Genomic DNA, 22,771 nt, shown 5'->3' with positions numbered 1-22,771 from the left:
CTATCAGGGGGCTTCTGTCTTCAGATCTGCATTCTAAAATCACATTGTTCACCTCCTTGTGGGAGATGCCAGAGGGGACATGGGGGCGGGGAGAGAGTTCCGTCCATTCCATTTACAAACTGCCAGGGCGTATTTATCTGTTCTCTAAATGAATGTTTAGTAAGCATCCAGATGATTTTGCCTGGTTCCCTACAAGATGCAAAAGTTGTAGGGAGAATGACTTTCTGCCTAGGCTTTAAGTGAAATCACAAAACCAAACATGTTTAATCAAGACGCCAGGGACAGCTCATCACTCATCATTAGGATCCATTTGTGGGGCTGTAATTTCTCTCTCACCCACAGTGGTGTTTACTTCTTTTCGCATTTCCTCAGGCCAGCCCCCCTCAGAAGTCAGCAGTGGGCAGATTATTTCCTCTTCCTTCACGCTCTCATGGTTCTTCCTCTGGAGATCTCACACACCACCAGCTCTGGACCGCTGGGCTTAGGGTTAGTCAAGCAATAGGAAATGCTTGTAGGCAGAGAACAGCAATTTCTTTTTCATCTAAAGAAAAAAGAGTTTTAAGATCCTTAGCACACTCAGATTTGGGAGGTAGGGAAGGAAAAATGGAAGAAATCCTAAATCCTTTCTTCTCCATAGAACAAATTTTTGGCCTCAAGTCTTTTTTTTTTTTAAAGACTGTATTTATTTATTTGACAGAGAGAGACAGCGAGAGAGGGAACACAAGCAGGGGGAGTGGGAGAGGGAGAAGCGGGCTTCCCACTGAGCAGGGAGCCCGATCGGGGCTTGATCCCAGGACCCTGAGATCATGACCTGAGCTGAAGGCAGAGGCTTAACGACTGAGCCACCCAGGTGCCCCAAGTCTGTTTTTTTTTTTTTTTTTAAGATTGATTGATTGATTGATTGATTGATTGATTTCAGAGAGAGAGCCCTCGCGCTTGCATGGGAGTGAAGGGAGGGGCAGAGGGAGACCCAAGAGATCATGACCCGAGCTAAAACAAAGAGTCAGACGCTCAACTGACTGAGCCACCCAGGCGCCCAAGTCTCAAGTCTATTTTTAATGTTTCGGTTCTCTTTATTTTATTTTTATTTTTTTATTTATTTTTTATTATGTTATGTTAATCACCATACATCACACCATTAGTTTTTGATGTAGTGTTCCATGATTCATTGTTTGCATATAACACCCAGTGCTCCGTGCAGAACGTGCCCTCTTTAATACTCATCACCAGGCTAACCCATCCTCCCACCCCCCTCCCCTCTAGAACCCTCAGATTGTTTTTCAGAGTCCATAGTCTCTCGTGGTTCGTCTCCCCCTCTGATTCCCCCCCCCCTTCATTCTTCCCCTCTGTTTCGGTTCTCTTTATTGTGATCCAGTTTATGGGGATAAAGATAGTGTTCGAAGCATTGACAATGTTGCAAGATGGGGGCCCATATCTTCGTTCGTGTCCTATCACTGAAACTTACTTGGATTGGGGCACCATGATGTGTGATGGCAATGGATTGTGTAAATGGACCTCTTATCTTGAGCTAAATGCTGAAAAACATCTTCCCACTGTGGAATTGGTGGTGGGAATGGGGAAGGTTTCCAATATCTGTTGTGGGTCTGTTCCTGAAAGCTGTCACTTTAAAGTGATAGAAAACTGCTCCAGGGCGCCTGGGTGGCTCAGTCCTTAAGCGTCTGCCTTTGGCTCAGGTCATGATCCCGGGGTCCTGGGATCGAGTCCTGCATCGGGCTCCCTGCTCAGTGGAGAGCCTGCTTCTCCCTCTCCCTCTGCCTCTGCTTGTGTGCTCTCTCTCTCCTTCTCTGTCAAATAAATAAATAAATAAATAAATAATCTTTAAAAAAAAAAAAAAGAAAAAGAAAAAGAAAACTGCTCCAGAGCTACATGTAGGGTGAGCTTGAGTGCTTTGGCTCTTGTATTTTGGACTCAAACCTGTGGATCTCTGGTTTCAAATCTGTGGAAAAAACTACTCTTCCTTGGGTCATTCTTGGATTCATACCCACCCTTTTCTTTTTCTCCCTTGATGATTCTAGGAGTCTTCTCCTATCTCAGGGTCTGAGTATCCACAGAAAGACAGAGAGGAAGCCACTCACATTCCAAACCAAGACCAAACCTGTTTGAGTGGCTGTTAAATATTGCCAATGTTTTGCCATATTTGGCAGCTCAGAAAATGACCTAGAAGCTCATGCTCAGAAGTCATTCTTTTAAACTGGAGCTATGAAGCCTTACAGCCTTCCAAGCCTTTGTTGGAAGCTGGGGTTTGGGGCCAGATGAGCACGAATGTCTTTAATCAAGTTGTTGGTTTCATATTCACAATCCTGTGTTGGCACCCATCCAAGAGATAAGCATCTCATGAGGAACCCAAAAGCAGGTGGCACATTCATCATGTGGTTTGTGTTTTTTGGAAACCTTGGCATTTTATCTCTCATGCTCTGTGTCCTACCGAGTCACTGTAGTGTTTTTATTTTCCTGAGAAGCTGAGAGCTTCTCAGTAATTTATTAACCAAAGAACCATTCACTTAATTGTTCCACAAATAAGTAGGAGTGCCTGCTCTGTGCAAGTCCCTGTGCTAGGCTCTGGAGAGTGGCCTTCTGCTGGACTCTGCCAGTCCAGCAATATATTCACGTCACAGGACAGGTTACCCCGGAAGCTGGCTCTGAGGTGGATATTACGTTGTAAGAAGTGGACTGGAGAGGTTCCTTAGGGTCAACACCTACTGAAGAAGTGTCGGAAACAGAAGTGTCAGAGACAGGATTGGGCAAGGGAAGAAGCTGGGTCCTCATCAGTCCCATCAAAGGCCTCAGCCCACCATATTGTGGGTTCTGAAGTTGGGGTGACTCTTCAGAGTCATTGAGAGATGAGGCAGTGGGACCAGGCCTGCACAATGGATTACACCCCTTACGTAGGGCTAGTCCCTAGAAGGGGTTGTTAAGAGAAGGCATGACCTAGGGCAGGGCAGCCCTCTCCAGCGAAGCAGCACTGCTAGTGACTCTCCCCTGTGAGGAGATCCAGAGGGCATGTCAGCGTCCCCTGCAGTCTACTAGATTGCGCTCAGCTACTCCGCAGAAGGTCCTGACTCAACTAGCTTGTCCCAGAGTAAGACATCAGGGATAAAGCCACTCTGGGGCTGGTTAGTTCAGTAGCTCATTCAAGGACATTTCCATCTTTCTGCTCTGTCAACCTAAGGGGTCTGCTTTGTTTCTCAGTCTTCTTCCTGTCACGGTCACAGATGGCTGTAGCAGGTCCTGGGGTCACTGTGAAAAAAGAGAAACCACCTCTGCCCATGTGTACTTTCTGTGGTCGAGAAAATATTCCCTCATTTAGCTCTTTTTTATTGTGGTAAAATATACACAACATAGTATTTATCATTTTAACCCTAAGTGTACAGTTCTGCAGCATTACGTACATTCACAGTGTTGTATAACCATCACCAATATCTATACCCAAACCTTTTTCATCATTCCCAACAAAAACTCTATACCCAGTAAATATTCCCTCCAGCTCCTAGGAACAACTATCCTACTTTCTGTCTTCCTGAATTTGCCTATTCTAGCTTCCTCGTGTAAGTGGAATTATAAACAATATCTGTCCTCTGTGTCTAGTTTATCTCACTAAGCATATTTCCAAGTTCCATCCATGCATCTTATAGCATGTAAAAATTCTGTTCCTTTTTATGGTGGAATAATATTCCATTATACATATACATACACACATATACATTATATATATGTTTATCTATCTATCTATCTGTCTATCTGTCTATCTATCTGTCTATCTATCTATCCACACACACACCATTTTGTTTATCCATTCATCTATTAATGGGCACTTGGGTTGTTTCCACATTTTGGCTACTGTGGATAATGCTACTATGAACACTGGCATACAAGTATATGTTCAAATCCCTGCTTTCCATTCTTCTGAACATACGCTTAGGAGTTGAATTGCTGGGTCATATGATAATTTGATATCTAACCTTTTGAGAAACTGTTTTCCTTAGCAGCTGCAACATTTTACATTTCTACCAACAATGCATGAAGGTTCTGATTTCTCTACATCTTTACCAACATTTGTTATTTACCTTTTTAAAAATTTTACCCATTTTCCCATTATTGACCACTATTGACCAGTTCCTAAATTAATTATTGGGAAAGTGAATGAGATCACCACTGATTGCTTCAAACCAGTCGGGACTCACATCGTGGGTAGAGTTCACATTCCCTGAAGGATTTGGATGCAGGGAAAGCAGTTGGATATCTGAACAAAATCAGAGGATTCCAGCAAGAAAGAAAGGATGGGGGCGGGTTTTAGGGAGGCTACCATCAATGTCTGCAATGGAGAGGCTTTAAAAATATCAGTGCCCGGAACAGAAATTCCAATTCGATTGAGCCAGTCTGCAGTGGGTTCCCCACATCAGTCATTTTTAAATGTTCACCCAGCTGATTCGAATGTGCGCTCAAGGTTGAGACCACTGACCTCGTGGGTGAGGCCACCCACTAAGCCAACAAGTGTGAGAGCTGAGAAGTACAACATGCAGCAGGAACACTCGACAGGGCCTGCCCTGGGGGACGGAGGCAATCCCCACAGAGGAGGTGACATTTAGACTATTTGGAAACATCAAGGAAGCCAGGCAGAGGACATAGACACAGGAGACAGAGAGAAGGCAGTGCCTGAGGAATGGGAAGAAGTTCAGTTCAGCTGGAGTGTAGCATTCCGACCTTGAGGTGACATTTTTATTTGGCTATGTGCAATTCTTAGGGCGATGGCTAGGTCACACACTCCAGCCTGGTTTACTTCTGGGTAAGTTTACCTGCTCTTGGTAAGCCAAGTAAGTAGCGGTTATATGCACTGTATTTTAAGCCTGCCTATGCTTTGTCCAACCAGTATGGCCTTGAGGAAATCCCATGACCTCTCTGGAGCTCCAGAAAGGTCCTACAAAGTGAGGTTATAATAAGTACCTCACAGGACTATGGTGGAACCCAGATGAAAAAATGTATGTATGTGAGTGTTATACAGTAATATGCTGATGAGTTCCAAATTTCTGTTCCCATGAAACCTCTCTCTAGAGCACCTCTGATCTCCAGACCTGCACGTCAAGCTGTCTACTTGACATGGCCCCTTGAATGTGTAGTGGGCCTTTCCCACCTGACAGGTCTAAGATTGAGCTCCTCATGTGCTGCTCGAAACCAGCTCCCCTCCATCCTTCCCCAACGAATGACATCTCTATCCTTAATGTCATCCTTGACTCCTTTCCACAATCCAGTCATAACAAGTCCTATCACTCTATTCTCAAAATATATTCAGAATTTGACCATTTCTCTCACCTACCATCCCTGTCCAGGTCCAAGCCAATGTCCTCTCCTGCCCAGATTGTATAGCAGCGTCCTAATTGCACCCCCTGTTTCTGCCCCCCCACAGTCCATTCTCCACACAACACTTGGGGTGACCCTGCTAAGATGTAAGACAGATCACCCCACTCCTTTGAACCAAATCTGCCCAAGGCTCCCTCTCACTCAGAGTAAAGGTTGAAACCCTTATGATAACCTGCAAGACATCCTGTGACTCGGCCCACCATTTTTCTCTTATCTCCTACGTTCTCCCCTTTATTCACCTGCTTCAGCCCCACCTTCTACTCATCCCTGAATGTGCCAGGAACACTCCTGCTGCGGGGCCTCTGTGCTTGTGGTTTTCTCTGCCTGGAATCTTCTGCCCCCATTTAGCCACATGGCTAACTTCTCACTGCTTTCACATCTTTACTCAAAAGCTGTAATGTCACTAAGTCCTTCCCTAGACACCCTATTTTAAATTGCAGCACCTGCCCTTGACTTCATATTCTCCTTCTCTGCTTTACTCTTATCTTAATATTTGCCATTAACATGCTCTATATATTCCTTATTAACTTTCTTTCCTACCAGAATATACATATATGTAAATTTTTGTATAGTATATACATAATATATATGTTTATCAAATCTTCCTACCAGAATACCCCTGCTCTCCAAGAGCAGGGATTTTTGTCTGATTTTTTCACTTTATATCTCCAGTACCAAGATAGTACTGACACATACATAGTAGGGGCTCAATAAATTTGTTAATACCACATTTTACAGAAGAGAAACCTGGGGCTCAGTGCGATTAAACCATCTACTCAAGATAACACAGCTAGGAAGTAGCGGAGTTGGGTAGTTTACTGTTCTATGATGCTTTACAACATAAAAAACCCATTTAGCAAAAACACAGAGCAATTTCAATGGCCCTTCTGCAGCCTGCTCCCTACCACAGTTGAAGAAAGGAAGTCCCTCAGATGAGGAAGGACTAGGAGTTGGAGGCCTCATGGACTTGCTGGAGGACCCTCGGCTACGGGTTCAGAGTTGAGTGTCATTAAGCAAGGAAGCCAGGGAGCCATCTCCATATGTGTTCCAAAAGAAGGCCAGTGACTGATAAAGCTGCTGGAAGTGAATAGGCCCAAGAGGGAGCCTCCTCAGCAACACAGGAGGGTGTTGAGTCCATGTGATGGCTGGGGAGAATGTTTGATGCAGAGATCAGCCTCAAGATCCATGCCACTGGCAGCCACACCCAGGCCCTCTGTGGCCCCTAAAAATCCCTTCCTCTTCCATTCATTCCATTGAACACACAACAAGGAATCCTAGCAGAATACAGGAAGAGCAATCAGAGAATAGCCCTATAATTAAATATGATAACGCTTTATTGGAATGATTTTTTTATTAACATATAATGTATTATTTGTTTCAGGGGTACAGGTTTGTGAGTCATCAGTCTTACACAATTCACAGCACTCACCATAGCACATACCCTCCCCAATGTCTATCACCCAGCCACCCCATCCCTCCCACCCCCCACCTCTCCAGCAACCCTCAGTTTGTTTCCTGAGATACCGGAATTTTTTTTTAAGATTTTATTTATTTTTTGATAGAGAGAGACACAGCAAGAGAGGGAACACAAGCAGGGGGGGTGGGAGAGGGAGAAGCAGGCTTCCCGTGGAGCAGGAAGCCCGATGTGGGGCTCAACGCGGGGCTCCATCCCAGGACCCTGGGATCACAACCTGAGCCGAAGGCAGACATTTAACCAACTGAGCCACTCTGACGTCCCTTGGAATGGTTTCTAAAGAGGGTCTTTTTTGAGGAAGAGGACATTTGGCTACAGGGGTTGTGCTGGGGGCAGACGGGGGACAGGGGCGGGACGGGAAGCCCAGACCTTTCTCTCCACCCACTTGGGAAGCTCCATCCCTCCCCAGCAGGCTGTTAGAGCCAGAGCCCAGGCCAGCAGGTGGCTTCCCTAAGAAGTTCGGAGGGAAGAGGCAGGGGCAGGGTGTGAGTGGAAGCTGAGTCCCGTGAGCTGTGGATTCTGTAGGGTTGGGGCAGAGCCGAGAGCCAGAGCGAGGGCCTGGCCTCTTCCTGGGGAAAGCATGGCACCTCTCTAAGGTCTGGGATCCTCAGTGTCTATCCCAAGCCTGCTGGGAGGAGTGAAAGAGGGCCTGTGAGATGCTTAGCCTGGTGCCCAGCACAGAGCAAGCCCTAAGTGTGTGTGTTTTCTTTCTCCTTCTTTTCAGGAGCAAAATGAGGGGCCAAGACAATGGCTCAGATCAGGACTAGGAGAGGCTCTTTTCTTTCTTTCTTTCTTTTAAGATTTTATTTACTTCTTTATTTTGAGAGAGAGAGAGAGAGAGAGCCCATGAGTGGGGGAGGGGACAGACTCCCTGCCAAGCAGGGAGCCCGAAAGCAGAGAGCCTGAACCCGGGCTCAATTCCAGGACCCCGAGATCATGACCTGAGCTGAAGGCAGATGCTTAACCGAGTGAGCCACCCAGGTGCCGCAGGACAGGCTCTTTTCAAAGGCACTGGACTGTAACCCAGAGAGTGGAGGAAGGGAAGAAAGTTCTTAAGTTGCAAAATGCCTTCTGTTGGCAACGTAGAGCTGCCTCCTTTCCTCCTCAGAGGTGCAAACGAAGAGAAGCAGCAGACCATGGCTCTGGGCACCTCTTCCATTTTCCCTTCAGAACACCCCCCTCCCTTCACACACTCACCGCCAATTCCCAAGGCCTTAGCTTCACCCAGATCCCCTCTTCAGCTGAGGCTCCCAGCCTGCAGCTGCTGTCCTCTCTGGGAGTTGCCCTTGCCCACATGGAAGTGCCCTGTCCCAGGGTTCACCCCTCCCAGGGTGCGCCCCAAGGCCAAAGGCTGGATGATGCGGGGAGACCTTTCAATTTGGACAACTCTGAAGGGTCATCCAGCCCCAGAGGTTCCCGTTGGATCTGCTGAAACTCACTGTTGGTGAGCTTCTGCCTCAGCCCAACCTGCCTTCTTCCCTTCCTTACAAGTATCCTTCAAAAGCACTCTTGGGGCACCTGGGTGCCTCAGTCCATTAAGCATCTGCCTTCAGCTCAGGTCATGATCTCTGGATCTTGGGATTGAACCCTGCATTGGGCTCCCCACTCAGCAGGGAGTCTGCTTGTCCCTCTGCACCGCCCCCTCTCCGCCATACTCTCTCTCTGTCTCTCAAATAAATAAATAAAAATCTTTTTTTTTTAAGTGCTCTACAAAAGCCTTCTGCATGTGACCCTGGGGAGCCCAGCGTAAGAGCACCAGTCCCTTCATTGTCTGTTGTCTTTGCCCCTTTAGCCGCAGTCCACTCACCTGGCTGCCCAAGCACCCTCTTTCCACTTAAATTTCATGTGCAAATCATGTATGTAAGGGTGTTTTTCAGATGGCTAGCTGCCCACAAACGTCAGTTCCCATAAAATTTGTTTTTTGTTGGGCAACAGGTGAACCCATCAACACCCATTTTCAAGTCACTGGGATATAAGATAGCTGCATTTTAAGTGGATGATGGTCTCTAAAGTGATTCTGCCTGGATCTGAATCTTGGTCCTAGTACATCTTAGTCTCGTAACCTTGGCCCAACTACGTAAACTTACCGTTGCTCTGTAAAATGGTGATGATAATGGTGACTTCCTCCTAGAGTTTTTATTAGAATTAAATGAGCCAGTACACAGAAAGGTCTCAGAATAGTCGTGACTTAATATGCACATAGTATACATCACTTATTAGATCCTTACAAGAACCCCTGGAGATATTATAATCACTACCTGTGCTGGATCCCTCTCATGCCCCACATTCTACTCCCTGCCCATCTTTTCACCCCAGCTGTTGCTGCAGCCACCTGCTGGCCCAGGTGTAACCCAAGAGCACCTTGCTCAGCTGGACGGCTTATTTCTTACTTCCTGCCTGGTTTCATTGCCACCTCCACCTGAGATGCTTCCCAGAAATGCACTCAGCCATCCTGACCCAAGCAGACTTGGAAGTGTGAGGGAGCTGATATCCCATGTGACATCCCCTGACCAGGAGGGAGTTGGAGCCAATGGGAAAATAGCCCCTTCTTTCATTCCTTGAAAGAATAACTCTGAGGTGTAATCTGTCCCATCTAGGTCCAAGTTCAGGTATCCAAAGCATGGGTACCCCTGGCTTGGTATTCCCTCCTTCCCTGTCTCACTCTTCCCAGAATAGACTACCCCCACACACACCCTTGCCTCATGCTGGGCTCTTTGGGGAACCAGCTAACTGTGCGCAAGAGGAGAGTGAAAGAAAGAAAACGGCTGGTTCGACATCCAGAATCAGATCTAAACTCAAGTTCAAGTCTTCCACCTTTTGAATGTCATTTCCTCACACTGCTCCCTCCCATTTCATACATATGCATCTTAACAGAGATCTTCTGGAAGCTTGATTAGGCAGTGTGAGGCCAGAGAGGAAAGACCTATGAACTCATAGCACAGCCCCTTTCCTGTCCCTGCACAGAGCTGGTTCCACGTGCCCAGGGCGGGGGGCGGGGATGGGAAATGGTGGTTCCATCTGACTGAAGCCCAGGGCGCGGACTCTGTCGACTTTGTCTTTGTATCACCAGCACTCATGGCCTGGCATACAGTAAGTGATCAGTAAATATTTGCTGGCTACATGGGTCTGGCAATCAAACTACTGATGGTTTCTTTGTAAAGATGACTTTTTATGTGGCACAAGCTTAGCCTTATTGTTTACTTTTTTATGCTGGCTTGGAATGTAATCTCCAATGAACAGAGAACATTTTTTGAGAGGGGATTGGATTGTTTACCTTTGTACCAAGCTAAGTTAGTACGGAATCATGTGTCTGGACATTATTCAAGAAATACATGTTTCTTGAAATCATTGGAGAAAACCTGATTATCCAGTTGATTGACAGGTGAAGAAAGTAGCTAGGAGCTACTCCTTGAGCATGGAAATTGAACCAGGAAAGGAAGATCCTACTGTCAAACTGGTGACCTGTAGGAGAAATGTAGCTAGAGATACATGGGTTTCACTAGCACTACATTGTTTGCTATTGAAATTTCTCTGAAGTATGCTTGCTACAGAGCCTACCACTTCCCAGAGCATTCTACCCATCCTAACTCCACTTTGGATTACCTGCCTAGCCCTTGTAAGGATATGGGTTTGTGACCCCTGTACAGGGTGACACACAACAGGGTGTTCCCTATACAGAAAGAGCAGAAGGAGCTGACTGGCACATTTCCTGACTTTTCCTGTAGCTTGCTCAGCCTATCCCTGCCACCATCAACAGGGGCCCAATGCTAGTGTAATATTCTGCCTTCCAGGTACTATAAGATCACCGTGGTGCTCATGTGCTTCGTGATTCCCACACTGGTGCCCTGGTGCTTCTGGGGAGAGAGTCTGTGGAATTCCTACTTCTTGGCGTCCATCCTCCGCTATACCATCTCCCTCAATATCACCTGGCTGGTCAACAGTGCTGCCCACATGTATGGAAACCGGCCCTACGACAAACACATCAGCCCTCGGCAGAACCCACTCGTCACTCTGGGTGCCATTGGTGAGTAGGGGGGGTGAGAGCCAAGGGGAAATACAACAGCTCAGATTTTCCTGGCTTTCCAATGGTTTTCTGGAATCCATGAAGAGAGGCAGTGGATTGGAGTCAGATGGGATGAACTTGGGCTTTGGTGTTAGAATCCTGGGCCTTGGACAAGTCACCTAATCTCCCTGATTTAGAGTTTTCTCATCTGTGAAACGGGAATAGTGATGCCTACTTCATAGGGATGTTATGAAGATTAAGTAAGCTACTATATGTACACGGCTTAGGTCAATGTCTGTCATATAGTAAGTGCTCAATAATTAAGCTATTTATTTTTACCCTGGAAATGTTCCTGAGAGGCATAGCCGCTGACTTTTCTTTCAAACTGCCCTAACCATTCTAGCCCCCGCTGTCCAGTCAGATGACTGACTGTAAGGAAAAAAGGCCTTCAAACAGAGAGATGGGAAGAAACAAGAGTGTGGCATCTCATGATGCCACAGGATGGTTAAGAGCGAGGCCTTCGGATTCTGACGAGTTTGGTTGAGTCTTGGTTCCTCCACTTACTCTCCGGGCAAGTTATCTGACTCCTCCACACCTTGTGTCTTCCTTCGTCAAGTGAGGATAACAGTAGCATTTACCTGCTCCTAGGGTCATGGGAGGGTTCGATGAGTTAATGCATAGTCTTTGCAGCAGTGCTTAGCACGAAATAAGCCCAGTAATGTTGTTTTTATTACCAGCTTTATGGTCTTAAGCAAGTTACTTGTCCCTTCTGTACATTTACATCCTCGTTTTTAAAATGGGGATGATCATAGCAACTAGATCAGAGATGTGGGGATTATAGGTGTTAACACCATTAAAGCCCTCACCACTGTGGCTGGCACACAGTAATAAAAAAACACTAGCTGTGTATGGAGGCAACTTGGGCTTCTTGGTAACCTAGGCCTTGAGCATGGAGACCAAACCAGGAAGGGAAGATCCTACTGTTAAGTAGCAACGGTCTCTGCACCCTAGCAAGGTTGATTAAGGTTCTCTAAAGAAACAATCATTATATATATATACATATACTAGTATACATACATATGTATACACACACATGCACTACACATATATATACAGATATATCTATTTATACATATGTAATACTATTATATACATATACTATACAGTTTTTGTATATACTGTAATATATATATTTTTCCTCATAATAAATCCCCGTATATATACAGAAACAGTAGGATATCTATATAAATATAAATAGATATATATATTTGTAGGATCTAAATAGATACCCTACTATTTCTGTGTGTGTATATATGTATATATCCGTAGATACACACTCTTTATGTATAGAGGGGGGAGGGGAGGGGTCAGGGAAGGGGGGGCGGAGAGATTTGTTAGGAGGAGCTGGCTCACAGGATTATGGGAGCTGAGAAATCCCACAATCTGCTCTCTGCAAGCTGGATACCCAGGAAATCCAGTGGTATAATTAAATCTGAGTCTGAAGGCCTGAGAACCAGGGGAACAGATGATGTAAATCCTAGTCTGAGGGCAGGAGAAGATGAGAGAGATGTTCCAGTTCAGTCAGTGAGTCAGAAAAAAGGGGGCAAATTCCCCTTCCTCCACCATTTGTCTGTTCAGGCTCTTAACAGATTGAGTGATGGCCGCCCCCACTGGGGAGGGTTATCTGCTTTACTGAGTCCACTGACTCAAATGCTCATCTCATCCAGAGACATCCGCACAGACACGCCTCACAGAAATGTTTAATCTGGGCAAACCTTGGCCAGTGAGGTTGACACGTAAAATTAACCATGACAGAGAAAGAAAGTAGGGCTGGAGGCATGGGGGGGACGGTTGGGGGATGACGGCTCAGGAGTGTGGCGCTTCCCTTTAGGTAATGAAAATGTTACAAAATTCATTATGGTGATGGATGCACAGCTCTGTGAAAGTACTAAAAGCCATTAAATTGTACTTCAAATGGATAAATTATATGGTGAATTATATCTCAATAAAGCTGTTTAAAAAAGTCAGATGAAAGAAGCCCTGAGATCCCTCCCCAAAACACTTGAGTTAAAAAAAAAAAAGTAAGGGAGGAAAAGCTATTCACCAGGAGGGAGAGAATAATATATAAGCCCATCTGGGACATGTAACCGTCCAGCTTCTCCATTTGCTTACCTATCTGAACGGTACTCATCTGGTTTTCCAGGCTCTCCTAACGAGCCTTCCTTTAATCCCTCCAGCCCACAGAGGCTAGTTTCCTCTTATGAACAAACATTAAAATGAGGATCTGTTATCAGCCATTTAGCATTTCGTCTACGAAATAAGGCTTGGAAATCAGGGTAGCGTATCTACAATTCATACGTGGAAATTAATCTCATGACTCTATGCTGATTAACTTTCTTGTTATTTTTCCTGTTCCTATTTAGTCTAGCCCGTGCTTTCTAAGGACAGACACCAAGTCTTCTGCTCCCCTTAGAGCCTGACATAATGTCTTGCACATGGTAGACCCTCAATAAATGGGGGGGTGAATAAATCTGTGCAGAGAGGTGGAGATGGGTTATTTCAATGCCCACTTTGTCTTCCAGGTGAAGGCTTCCACAATTACCACCATACCTTTCCCTTTGACTACTCTGCGAGTGAATTTGGCTTAAATTTCAACCCAACCACTTGGTTCATTGACCTCATGTGCTGGCTGGGGCTGGCCACTGACCGCAAACGGGCAACCAAGCTGATGATCGAGGCCCGGAAAGCCAAGACTGGAGATGGCAGCACTTGAACATGGAACCACCATCCAACGTGTCTGCCATTGACACCTTAGTTCAGAGGCTCTTGTTACTGTAGTTCTCTTGTTCATTGGATGTGGGAGGGGGTAGAGGGTAGGGAGGGAACAGAATCTCTGTGGTTTGGGAACTTTCTGTTTGTCTCAAAATATTGTCAACTATCAATGAAAAAAAATTTTTAACGTCAATGTAACTATGATTTAACATTAGAGTGTAAGCACGTGATTTAGTCGCTGTAGCTACAAATACATCAAACACACATGGTCGTGTGCTTGTACATGATGTTGACCCTGACAGGATGAAGGAGCTTAATATTCTCTCGGTGTGATTCAGGAGAGCACTGGTTTTCTTTTCTATCAGTTAACCCAGGACTGTTTTTAAACCCCTTTTCTGAAGGAGCAGAGAGGCAGGGTAGAAGACAAAGGAGGGGTCTAAGTAACTAAAGGATGTTTCTGTTTTGTAATTACTGCATGAATGTGCTTGTGTGTGTGTGTTGCTGTTGTTTTTTAAATAAGAGAATTGAACACTTTAAAAAAATGACAATACAGGAAATGGCTCTCTTATTTTTTTTGCCCTGTTTATAGCTTATTAATGCTCCACTGTGTTTGCTTCAGAAGAGATCTGTCCACTGCTCAGCTCGTTTTGTGTCCCGACTACGCCCAGGTGACCCTATAAATCAGTGTCTATTTAGGTGTTTGATTTTGTTCTCTTCCCTATTGTCATTTTAAAGGTGTACAACTCAGATGTGCCAGACATAAAATTAAGCTCAAATTAAGCTCTCATTTAAATGTTTAGACACCTAATTTATATTCTAATTGATCCCAGCCACTGATGCATGTACTTTAGCTACTCCTGCTACGTAAGCATATTAATTTTCCACACCAGGCCATCAGATCTTAATAACCGACAGTTATCTAGAGCTCAGTGTCTACTAATGTTTCCCCTGCATGCGGCCTTCATTGATTTTGCAGCAAAATATAAAGTGATCATTATGCAGCTTCTGGATTAAAAAAATTTTCATGTGTTAAGTTGCCTTGAAAGAGCATGTTGAATTAATGGGACAGCGTGCCCTTTGTTTTAGTTGTTAGAGCAAAAGAAAGATGTTGGAGTACTTCGAAGATAGATCTTTTCAAGAAAAATGTAGGAACTTAAAATTTCTGAAAAAAGAAGTGATACCAGTAGGAAATTGTCATAATGAAGTTCTTCATCCAGCAGGTGTTTAACAGTGTTATTTTGCCATTAATAATGTATAAACTATGAGTGATTTACAATAAATGATTATGAATTCATTGGTGTTTTTGACCAGGTACTTAAATATTGTTCAGAGGATGTTCTCTCAAGGGTACCTGATGCTCCATGACGACCATATGATTTCCATTTGATTCGAGCGCTGGACTAACGACGCCCCTAAGACCAGGCCTCCTGTATCCCATCAGGCCTAGGCCAGAGGTTAAACTGGCTAGTTTTATTTGGAATGCAGAACCCCAGTGGTATCATTCTCCACTTCTCACTCACCAATATGGCCACTTGGGCTGCTTCCAGACGACGAATGGGCACCTCTACTCCTACCTGTCACCCAAAAGAGCATGAAGGACACCTTCCTCCCCAAGCCCCAGCGGGCCCCACTAGGAGTGACCAGAGGTGCAGGAGATGGGCTCAGCTTTCCCTCTAGTCCTGCCTCCCAACTCTTCACTCTTTTGCCCTGAAACATCTGTGCCCCTGCCGTCAGATACAGACTTCTTGGCCTGCCGCCGTTGAGTGGGATTCCAGCCATTGGACCCTTTGGGCATGACTGGGCATCTACCAGCTGCTTCGTACTGCGGCCACACATTGCTGAGACCTTGATGGAGCATTGGTAGGGTGTAACTGTATTCCAAGATGAGTTTGTATCAACATGACCGAAAATGATTGGGAATATTTCCGATTGGGACTATTTCTGTGAATCTTTGACCCTTAAATGTACCAATCTTATTGCTTGCCCATTAATAGGAAAGGCTATGTTTGGAAAAACTATTTGAAGTCTTCTCACAAAATGAGGATATTCCCCATCTAGTCCAAATAAATACAGAACCTCACTCCTTTGAACCTGAGAGCCACGTATTTATCTGCAGCAGTGGCCATGAATGAGGATTGGGATGATTTTGTTGAAGGAGTGGACGGAAGTTAGATCACTCTAGAGTCTTCCATGTTAACACTACCTGCAGGTCTTAGCACCATCTAAGGGAAGAAAGTAACCCTGGGACGTATCTCCCAAGACTATCCAAAGTGGCCCTAGGGAGGTTGGTACATTTTTTTCTTTTTTGAGAGAGGATCAGTTTAAAGTAAGGCAATGCCCTGTCCTTAATCTCCTGTGTCCTACAAGGCTTATTTCAGACACATCCACCCATGCATCCAGGTAAAGGGAGCAAAGGGAAGTGGTTCCAACAGAGCATCTCCCATGTGTGTTATAGAGCTGGCCAGCTGTGTGGCCTTGAGAAAACCAGTCTTTCTGGATCTGGTTTTCTTATCTGCAAAGAGAGAGGATAAAACCAGACTCTGGCTAAGGTCCCATCGAGCCCTAATAGCCACCAACAGCAATAGAGATAGGGACATGGCTGACTTCCGGTTTGAAACACCTCTCAAGTTCTTGCCCCTCCTTTCTGGGATCTGGGAGGTCAAAATTGAGGGGAAATAATTGGGTCTGAGTGGGAGAACACAGAGTGAGGCTGAAAGGAATGCTCTTGGTAAAAAAAAAAAAAAAAAAGCATCTGTTTCATTCATTCCCAAAATATAAAAACAATAAAAAAAACATAATCAGTGGAAAACAATTTAATGAAAGGAAGTACTCCAAAACCTCTGGCCTAATGGAGTAGTAGAAATAGCACTGGACTCAAGTTCAAGACCTGAGTTTGAATTCTCTTCCCTTTTTCAAGTTGAGGTATAATTGACATACATTATATTAGTTTCAGGTGTACAACATAATGATTTGATATTTACATATATTGCAAAAAAGGGGCACCTGGCTGGCTCAGTCTGTATACACTGTAAAATGATCACCACAAGTCTTGTTAACATCTGTCACCACATGCAGTGAGAAAATTTTTTTTCTTATAATGAGAGCTTTTAAGATATATTCTCTTAGCGACTTTCAAATATGAAATACAATATTATTAACTATAGTCACCATGCTGTGCATTACATCCCTATGACATTTATTTTATAACTGGAAGTCTGTATCTTTTGACCAGCTTCACCATTTTGCCCACCCCCACAGCCCACCAATCTGTTCTCTGTATCTGTGAGTTCATTGCTTTTTTAAGATTGTACATATAAGAGAGATCATATGGTATTTGTCATTCTCTTTCTGACTTACTTGACTTAGCATAATACCTTCTAGGTCCAACCATATTGTCACAAATGGCAAGATGTTGAATTTGAACTCGTGATCTAACTTGCTGTGTTACCTAGCACATGTTTTTAGGTTGAACCATGTGAAAGTACCATTTATTAACCTACTGATCCTCTCTGCACCTCCACATCTTCGCCCACAAGGTAGGAACAGTAAAGCTTATGTGCTCAGATAAATCCGGAGGCCTCGAGAACAGGTCTGGCACATCCTAGGTCCCCACAAGACATCAAGTGAGGGTGAGTAGCACATCTCAGACACAAGATGGTAACTGAGATACAGTCAAATAGCCACACACTGGAAGTGAAGAGGACCAACTTCTAGTTCTGGTTTTGCTAGTAACTATCTGGATGGTGAAGGGTAGCAGAATATGCCCCAAATGCCAGTTTGACATAAGATTATTTCCAGTTAAAGGCACTTGAGAGGCACCTGGCTGGCTCAGTCAGTAAAGCATGTGACTCTTGATCTCAGGGTTGTGAGTTTGAGCCCCATGTTGGGTGTAGAGGTGAAAGAAAGAGAGAAAGAGAGAAAGGAAGGAAGGAAGGAGGGAGGGAGGGAGGAGAGAGAGAGAGAGAGAAAGAAAGAAAGAAAGAAAGGAAAGAAAGAAAGAAAAAAGAAAGAAAGGAAAGAAAGAAAGAAAGAAAGAAAAAAGAAAGAAAAAAAAAAGAAAGAAAGAAAAAAGAAGGAAGGAAGGAAGGAAGGAAGGAAGGAAGAAAAAGAAAAAAGAAAGAAAGAAGAAAGAGAAAAGAAAGAAAGAAAGAAAGAAAGAAAGAAAAAGAAAGAAAGAAAGAAAGAAAGAAAGAAAAAGAGAAGAGGAGGGAGAGAAGAGGGAAGAGAAGGGAGAGAGAGAGAAGAAGAAAGAAAGAAAGAAAGAAAAAAGAAAGAAAGAAAGAAAGAAAGGCACTTGGAAACAGCAGATGCAAGAAGGACCCTCTGACCTCCCTTTTTCTTCCTGAAAGCAGGAAATGCAACTCCCATGTGAGAGCTGCCCTCTGTACCAGGGGGAGGAAATATCCTTATCACCAGAGACAGAGAAGGTACCAATAGAATCAGTGCTAACAAGGGTTTGCAAGTAACCCTTATCTCCCTTTAGCTTCCCCATATATTTTTGGTACTTTTTCACAATTAGTACTCTTAGTCCAGTCTGGCATGTAAACACTCGGGCCCAACCACTTTGGGGGGCTTCATTTTCCCGTGAAGGCTCCCATGAACATGTAAATAATAAACTCTGTAGGTGTCTCTCCCACTAATCTGTCAACTGAATTCTCAGGCCCAGCCTGACCCTCAGAGGCTGGAGGGAAAGTTCTGCCTCCCCTACAAAGGCTCTGTCTCCTGGAGCCTCAGCGAGCCCTTCCATAAAGGAACCCGGCTGGATTGGCTCGTCCTGCCCAGGTAACCCTGTAGGAGTCATTTTCCCCTGTGTGGAAGAGCCCCACACACTGGCAGGGCCCTGAGCTTCCCTCTGATCCTTGGCTTCCATCAGAGGACAAGCCCCACTTGCAGAGTCACCCAGGCTTCCCACAGCTCATTTTTTTCTCCTCCTTAGGAGCTGGGAGACAAGACTGGGAGAGGGACGAGGCTGAACCTACTGGACGAGAATGAGCTTCAGGGATTATGTGACATTCATTTACCCCTTTCACTCCTGTCCTCAATTACAGAAGACAATGGAAGCCAGTAGAGTTCTCAGTGGCTGCTCATGTGAAAAACAAAGAAGGAAAGAAGTACCCTAACCTTTATAATCCTTCCCCCCCACCATTTTTAGTTTAGGGTATTCATGAAAATTCTTTCTTTCCGGGGAGCCTGGGTGGCCCAGATGGTTAAGTGTCTGCCTTTGGCTCAGGTCATGATCCCAGGGTCCTGAGATCGAGCCCCCCGTTGGGCTCCTGGCTCAGCAGGGAGCCTGCTTCTCCCTCTGCCTCTGCCTCTCCCCCTCCTCATGCTTTCTCTCTCTCTCTCTCTCTCTCTCTCTCCTCTCTCTCTCTGTATCTCTGTGTCTTAAATGAATAAATAAAATCTTTAAAAAAAAAAATCCTTTCCTTCCCTTTTCTCAACGTCAAGGAAGTGCTATAAATGACCTGGAAACTCCTCTCCTGTTCTCCCCAAGATTGGTAGAGTTCAAAACTATCCCGCCCCCCCTGCCCCGGTGGAATGTTCCTGACTTCTAAATTTGCAAGTCAGAAGCAAGAGGAAGGAAAGTGTTGCCTCTGTCCTCCCTCTCCCCGTCCCCCGCCGCCGCCAGGCAGCAAGCAGCTACTGTGGCTCTGTGACAGTCTTCTCACTTGCTTTTGTCCTCTGCCTGGGCACCTGGCCGAGCAGTTAGCCTCAGGCTGCCTCGACTTCCCACGGATTCAAGAGGAAGAGACCCACAGACACCAGCCCCAGTTAGCTATGGCCGGGGAGCCTCTGCCCCAAGACACTACCCTTCCTTACTGCTCCTAAACCTACAGTTACTATGCAAAAAAAGATGACTTGGCCTCAGACCACCGGTTCAAATCCCTGCAACTCAGAATTGATTAAATCGATGTCCCCACCCTCTCCTTGTTTGATCCTCTGCAGGGCCACTTTTGTCACTGAGAGAAATCTCCAAAGTTGCTTTTCTGATAGAAGCACCAGCTGCTGGGCAGAGCCGCCAAACTCTGTGCTGTCGATGTACAAAGTAACCAGGTCCTGCTGGAGCAAGGCACGGTCGTATTTTTATCACCAAATTTTTTTTTTTAGATTTTTATTTATTTATTTGATAGACACAGCGAGAGAGGGAACACAAGCAGGGGGAGTGGGAGAGGGAGAGAAGCAGGCTCCCCATGGAGCAGGGAGCTCGATGTGGGGCTCGATCCCAGGACCCTGGGACCATGACCTGAGCCAAAGGCAGACGCTTAACGACTGAGCCACCCAGGCGCCCCTATTTTATTGTATTTTTAAGATTTTATTTATTTATTTGAGAGTGAGAGAGAAAAAGCATGATCAGGGGGAAGGGGCAGAGGGAGAGGGAAAAGCAGACTCCCCGCTGAGCAGGGAGCCCCGCAATGTGGGGCTCAATCCCAGGACCCTGAGATCATGACCTGAGCCGAAGGCAGATGCTTAACCAACTGAGCCACCCAGGCGCACCTCAGATCACTATTTTAAAAGTGAAGACCTATGTGGGGAATTTTTAAGCAATAATATATTGGACTCTTTCCAACCACCTTTTTAGTCTATTTGAAGCCAGGATCAGTTTCATGACACCGAAATGGACAGGCTATTTTTTTTTTAATTAGAAAATTTATTTATTTCTGCTCCTTTCATACATCTTATTGTGTAGGAAAGAGTCTTGCATATCTGTCTGAGATAATGTACTGTCACACATTCTGTTTAAAGGCAAAGCACCATAAGTAAAGCTGATCATCTGTCCAGAGTTTTCAGCTTATGGGATCTCGCTTCCTGATTTTACATTAATTTTTCAAAGTCAGAAATGTCATCTCCAAGAAATGTTAAGGGAGCTGTAAAAAATAATCACTGTATTCAATATTATAGTTGTAGAAATAGAGTATATATTCTCTAAGACATTAAAAACTAAGAAGAAAATGCCACTTAACATCATTGGTACATCAGCATAGGCCAACAGGAAAAAATACTGTGAATAAGCTTATCTCTTTGATACCAAGAAGACATTCTAGTTCAAGTGTCAACATGCTCCTATGTTTTCACTAGATGCTTCTTTTCTGCTGCTTTTCACTCTTTTCCATATTTCACATCACAGGCTTGGGGCAGCCTTTAAAACTTCATTAACAGGAGCAAATCCAATATCCACTGATTTCTTCTGAAAAGGCATTTGAACCCATCAGATAGCCCTGCAGTTCCATTCTCATGAATACTCTAGCCATGAAAAAACTCCATAGGGCACAGACAAATCCAATGAATAGAAGAAGAAATCTATTGAGTTTTGGAATGTTGGAATGTTTGGTACATTTGATTAGTCCAGGATTAAGAAACATAAACCTCCCATTGTAAGTAGGAAGCTGGACATGAATCCTTCCATAATATATTGTCCAGTTCCTCTGTGGGCCAAGAAAGCTACTGGTCTCCGATGTCCATGTTCATCAGTCATAAAGCCAACACTTGGAGGTTCAACAATAACATCATAAGTTATTCCTCCAGTGATGAGGACTTAAGACCCCACCACCAGCACATACACCATCATGGCAGAAGCCATGTGCCCCACAGGGAGGCTTCTTTGGGGTCAGATTGGGCATTCGAGCACTAAGAACAGGACCCCGTACAAAGTCTCCATCTTGGTGGTGGCAGGGGCGGCCCTCTGGACAGGCCATTTTGATGTGGTTTTGTTTACATTATTTGGCTCCTTGGCCTACATCTACACAACCCAGGAATGGTTAGATTGTTACTTTGTTGGTAGACCAACAGCCTAAGGAAAAATGTGCAAAACTTCCACTTCTTCATCTATAATATGTCACATCTGGAACAAATGATTGCTTAGGTCCCTTCTTCGATCCAAGACCACAGGAATCAATAGCAAGCAAGCTTAGAAAACCCTAGATTCTGCTCTACCCATGTAAAACGTGGCTGGAAGCCATCTCAATGTTGTATCTTTATAAAAAAAAAAAAAAAAGAGGAAGAGACTGCAGGCCACAGTATAACTTAGAAAATTGCCTCTGTCGAAGCAAAGTCAACATTTGTAGGTGGGAAAGCAGAATCCTGAGTGTTAGGGTGGCCGATGACATGACGGGTAATTCACTGAGGCTGGTTGATATTCCTGGAATGTCACTGCAATGGCTAAATATTTCACAACAATCGCAGGGGTTTTTTTTTATTTTTGTTTTGCCTTGTATTGTTTTGGTTTTAAGTTTCCATTTGAGAGATGTCCTTAAATTGAATATTGCTGCGTCCAGGAAATTCCAGCATTATAAACCTTGGAAACAATAACATGCTTCAAAATAAGGTCACTAACCATCCCATGCCATCATGATTTGGCTGCCAAATTTCCACACTCTGTGTTAGAAGTGTGCACAGAGATAATTTAAACCTTCCCAACAAGCTTGCCTTGTTCATCTGATTGATATAATGTATTTTATTGTTACATTCAGTCTGTTGTTTTTCCATTTGCTTTAAATTCAGCACTGCCACAGAAGAAAGAGAAAATTGGGACAGCTTGAAGAAGTGTAAAAATATAATTACTCTTTGGAAAGTATGCATATTTATCTATTTTTTTGCTATCCCCATCTCACTTGGTTTTCCCACTCTAAATAGATGAGTGTTCCTGGCTCGTATACATAGTGCTTATGGGTTATTTTAATTGAGAAGAACATTCTTTAGTGCAATTTCTAGACCGCTCATTGTAGCACATCTTAATAATTTCTTTTGCATCAAAAAAGAAATCAATGAAAGCACATCAGACTTGAAAGACCACTAGCAATACCCATAGGACCTCAGCAAACCAGTCTGCAAAAACACCTCGAGTAGCTGAAATTTTGCTCAACACACCACCTTTAGAAAAAAAGAATGACCCCCCAAAAAAGGAAAAGAAAAAACTCTTCATCAGAAAAGTATTTTCCCGGGGTGCCTGAGTGGCTCAGTGGTTAAGCATCTGCCTTCGGCTCCCCGTCATGATCCCAGGGTCCTGGGATCAAGCCCCGCATCAGGCTCCCTGCTGGGCAGGAAGTCTGCTTCTCCCTCTCCCACTCCCCCTGCTTGTGTTCCCTCTCTCACTGTCTCTTTCTCTCTATCAAATAAATAAATAAAATCTTAAAAAAAAGAAAAGTATT

At 44.6% G+C, this 22,771-nt stretch overlaps 1 protein-coding gene and 1 pseudogene across 1 annotated transcript in view; one reads left to right on the top strand and one right to left on the bottom strand.

Annotated features, from left to right (window-relative positions):
• SCD5 (stearoyl-CoA desaturase 5) overlaps positions 1–14,917 on the top strand; it is a 154,273-nt gene extending 139,356 nt beyond the window's left edge. The window contains exons 4-5 of the mRNA XM_027599982.2: positions 10,642–10,874; positions 13,436–14,917. Of these exons, the coding sequence (XP_027455783.1) occupies positions 10,642–10,874; positions 13,436–13,626 (424 nt within the window). The 3' untranslated portion in view covers positions 13,627–14,917. The remainder of the gene's footprint in view (positions 1–10,641; positions 10,875–13,435) is intronic.
• A 5,687-nt stretch (positions 14,918–20,604) lies between these two features.
• Positions 20,605–21,282, bottom strand: LOC113925296 (annotated as a pseudogene).
• Positions 21,283–22,771: the final 1,489 nt, after the last annotated feature.

The sequence above is a fragment of the Zalophus californianus genome, chromosome 2, assembly GCF_009762305.2.
Source record: "Zalophus californianus isolate mZalCal1 chromosome 2, mZalCal1.pri.v2, whole genome shotgun sequence".
Taxonomy (NCBI): domain Eukaryota; kingdom Metazoa; phylum Chordata; class Mammalia; order Carnivora; family Otariidae; genus Zalophus; species Zalophus californianus.
The sequence above is the reverse complement of the archived record's forward strand: the minus strand, read 5'-3'. Positions and strand labels throughout refer to the sequence as shown.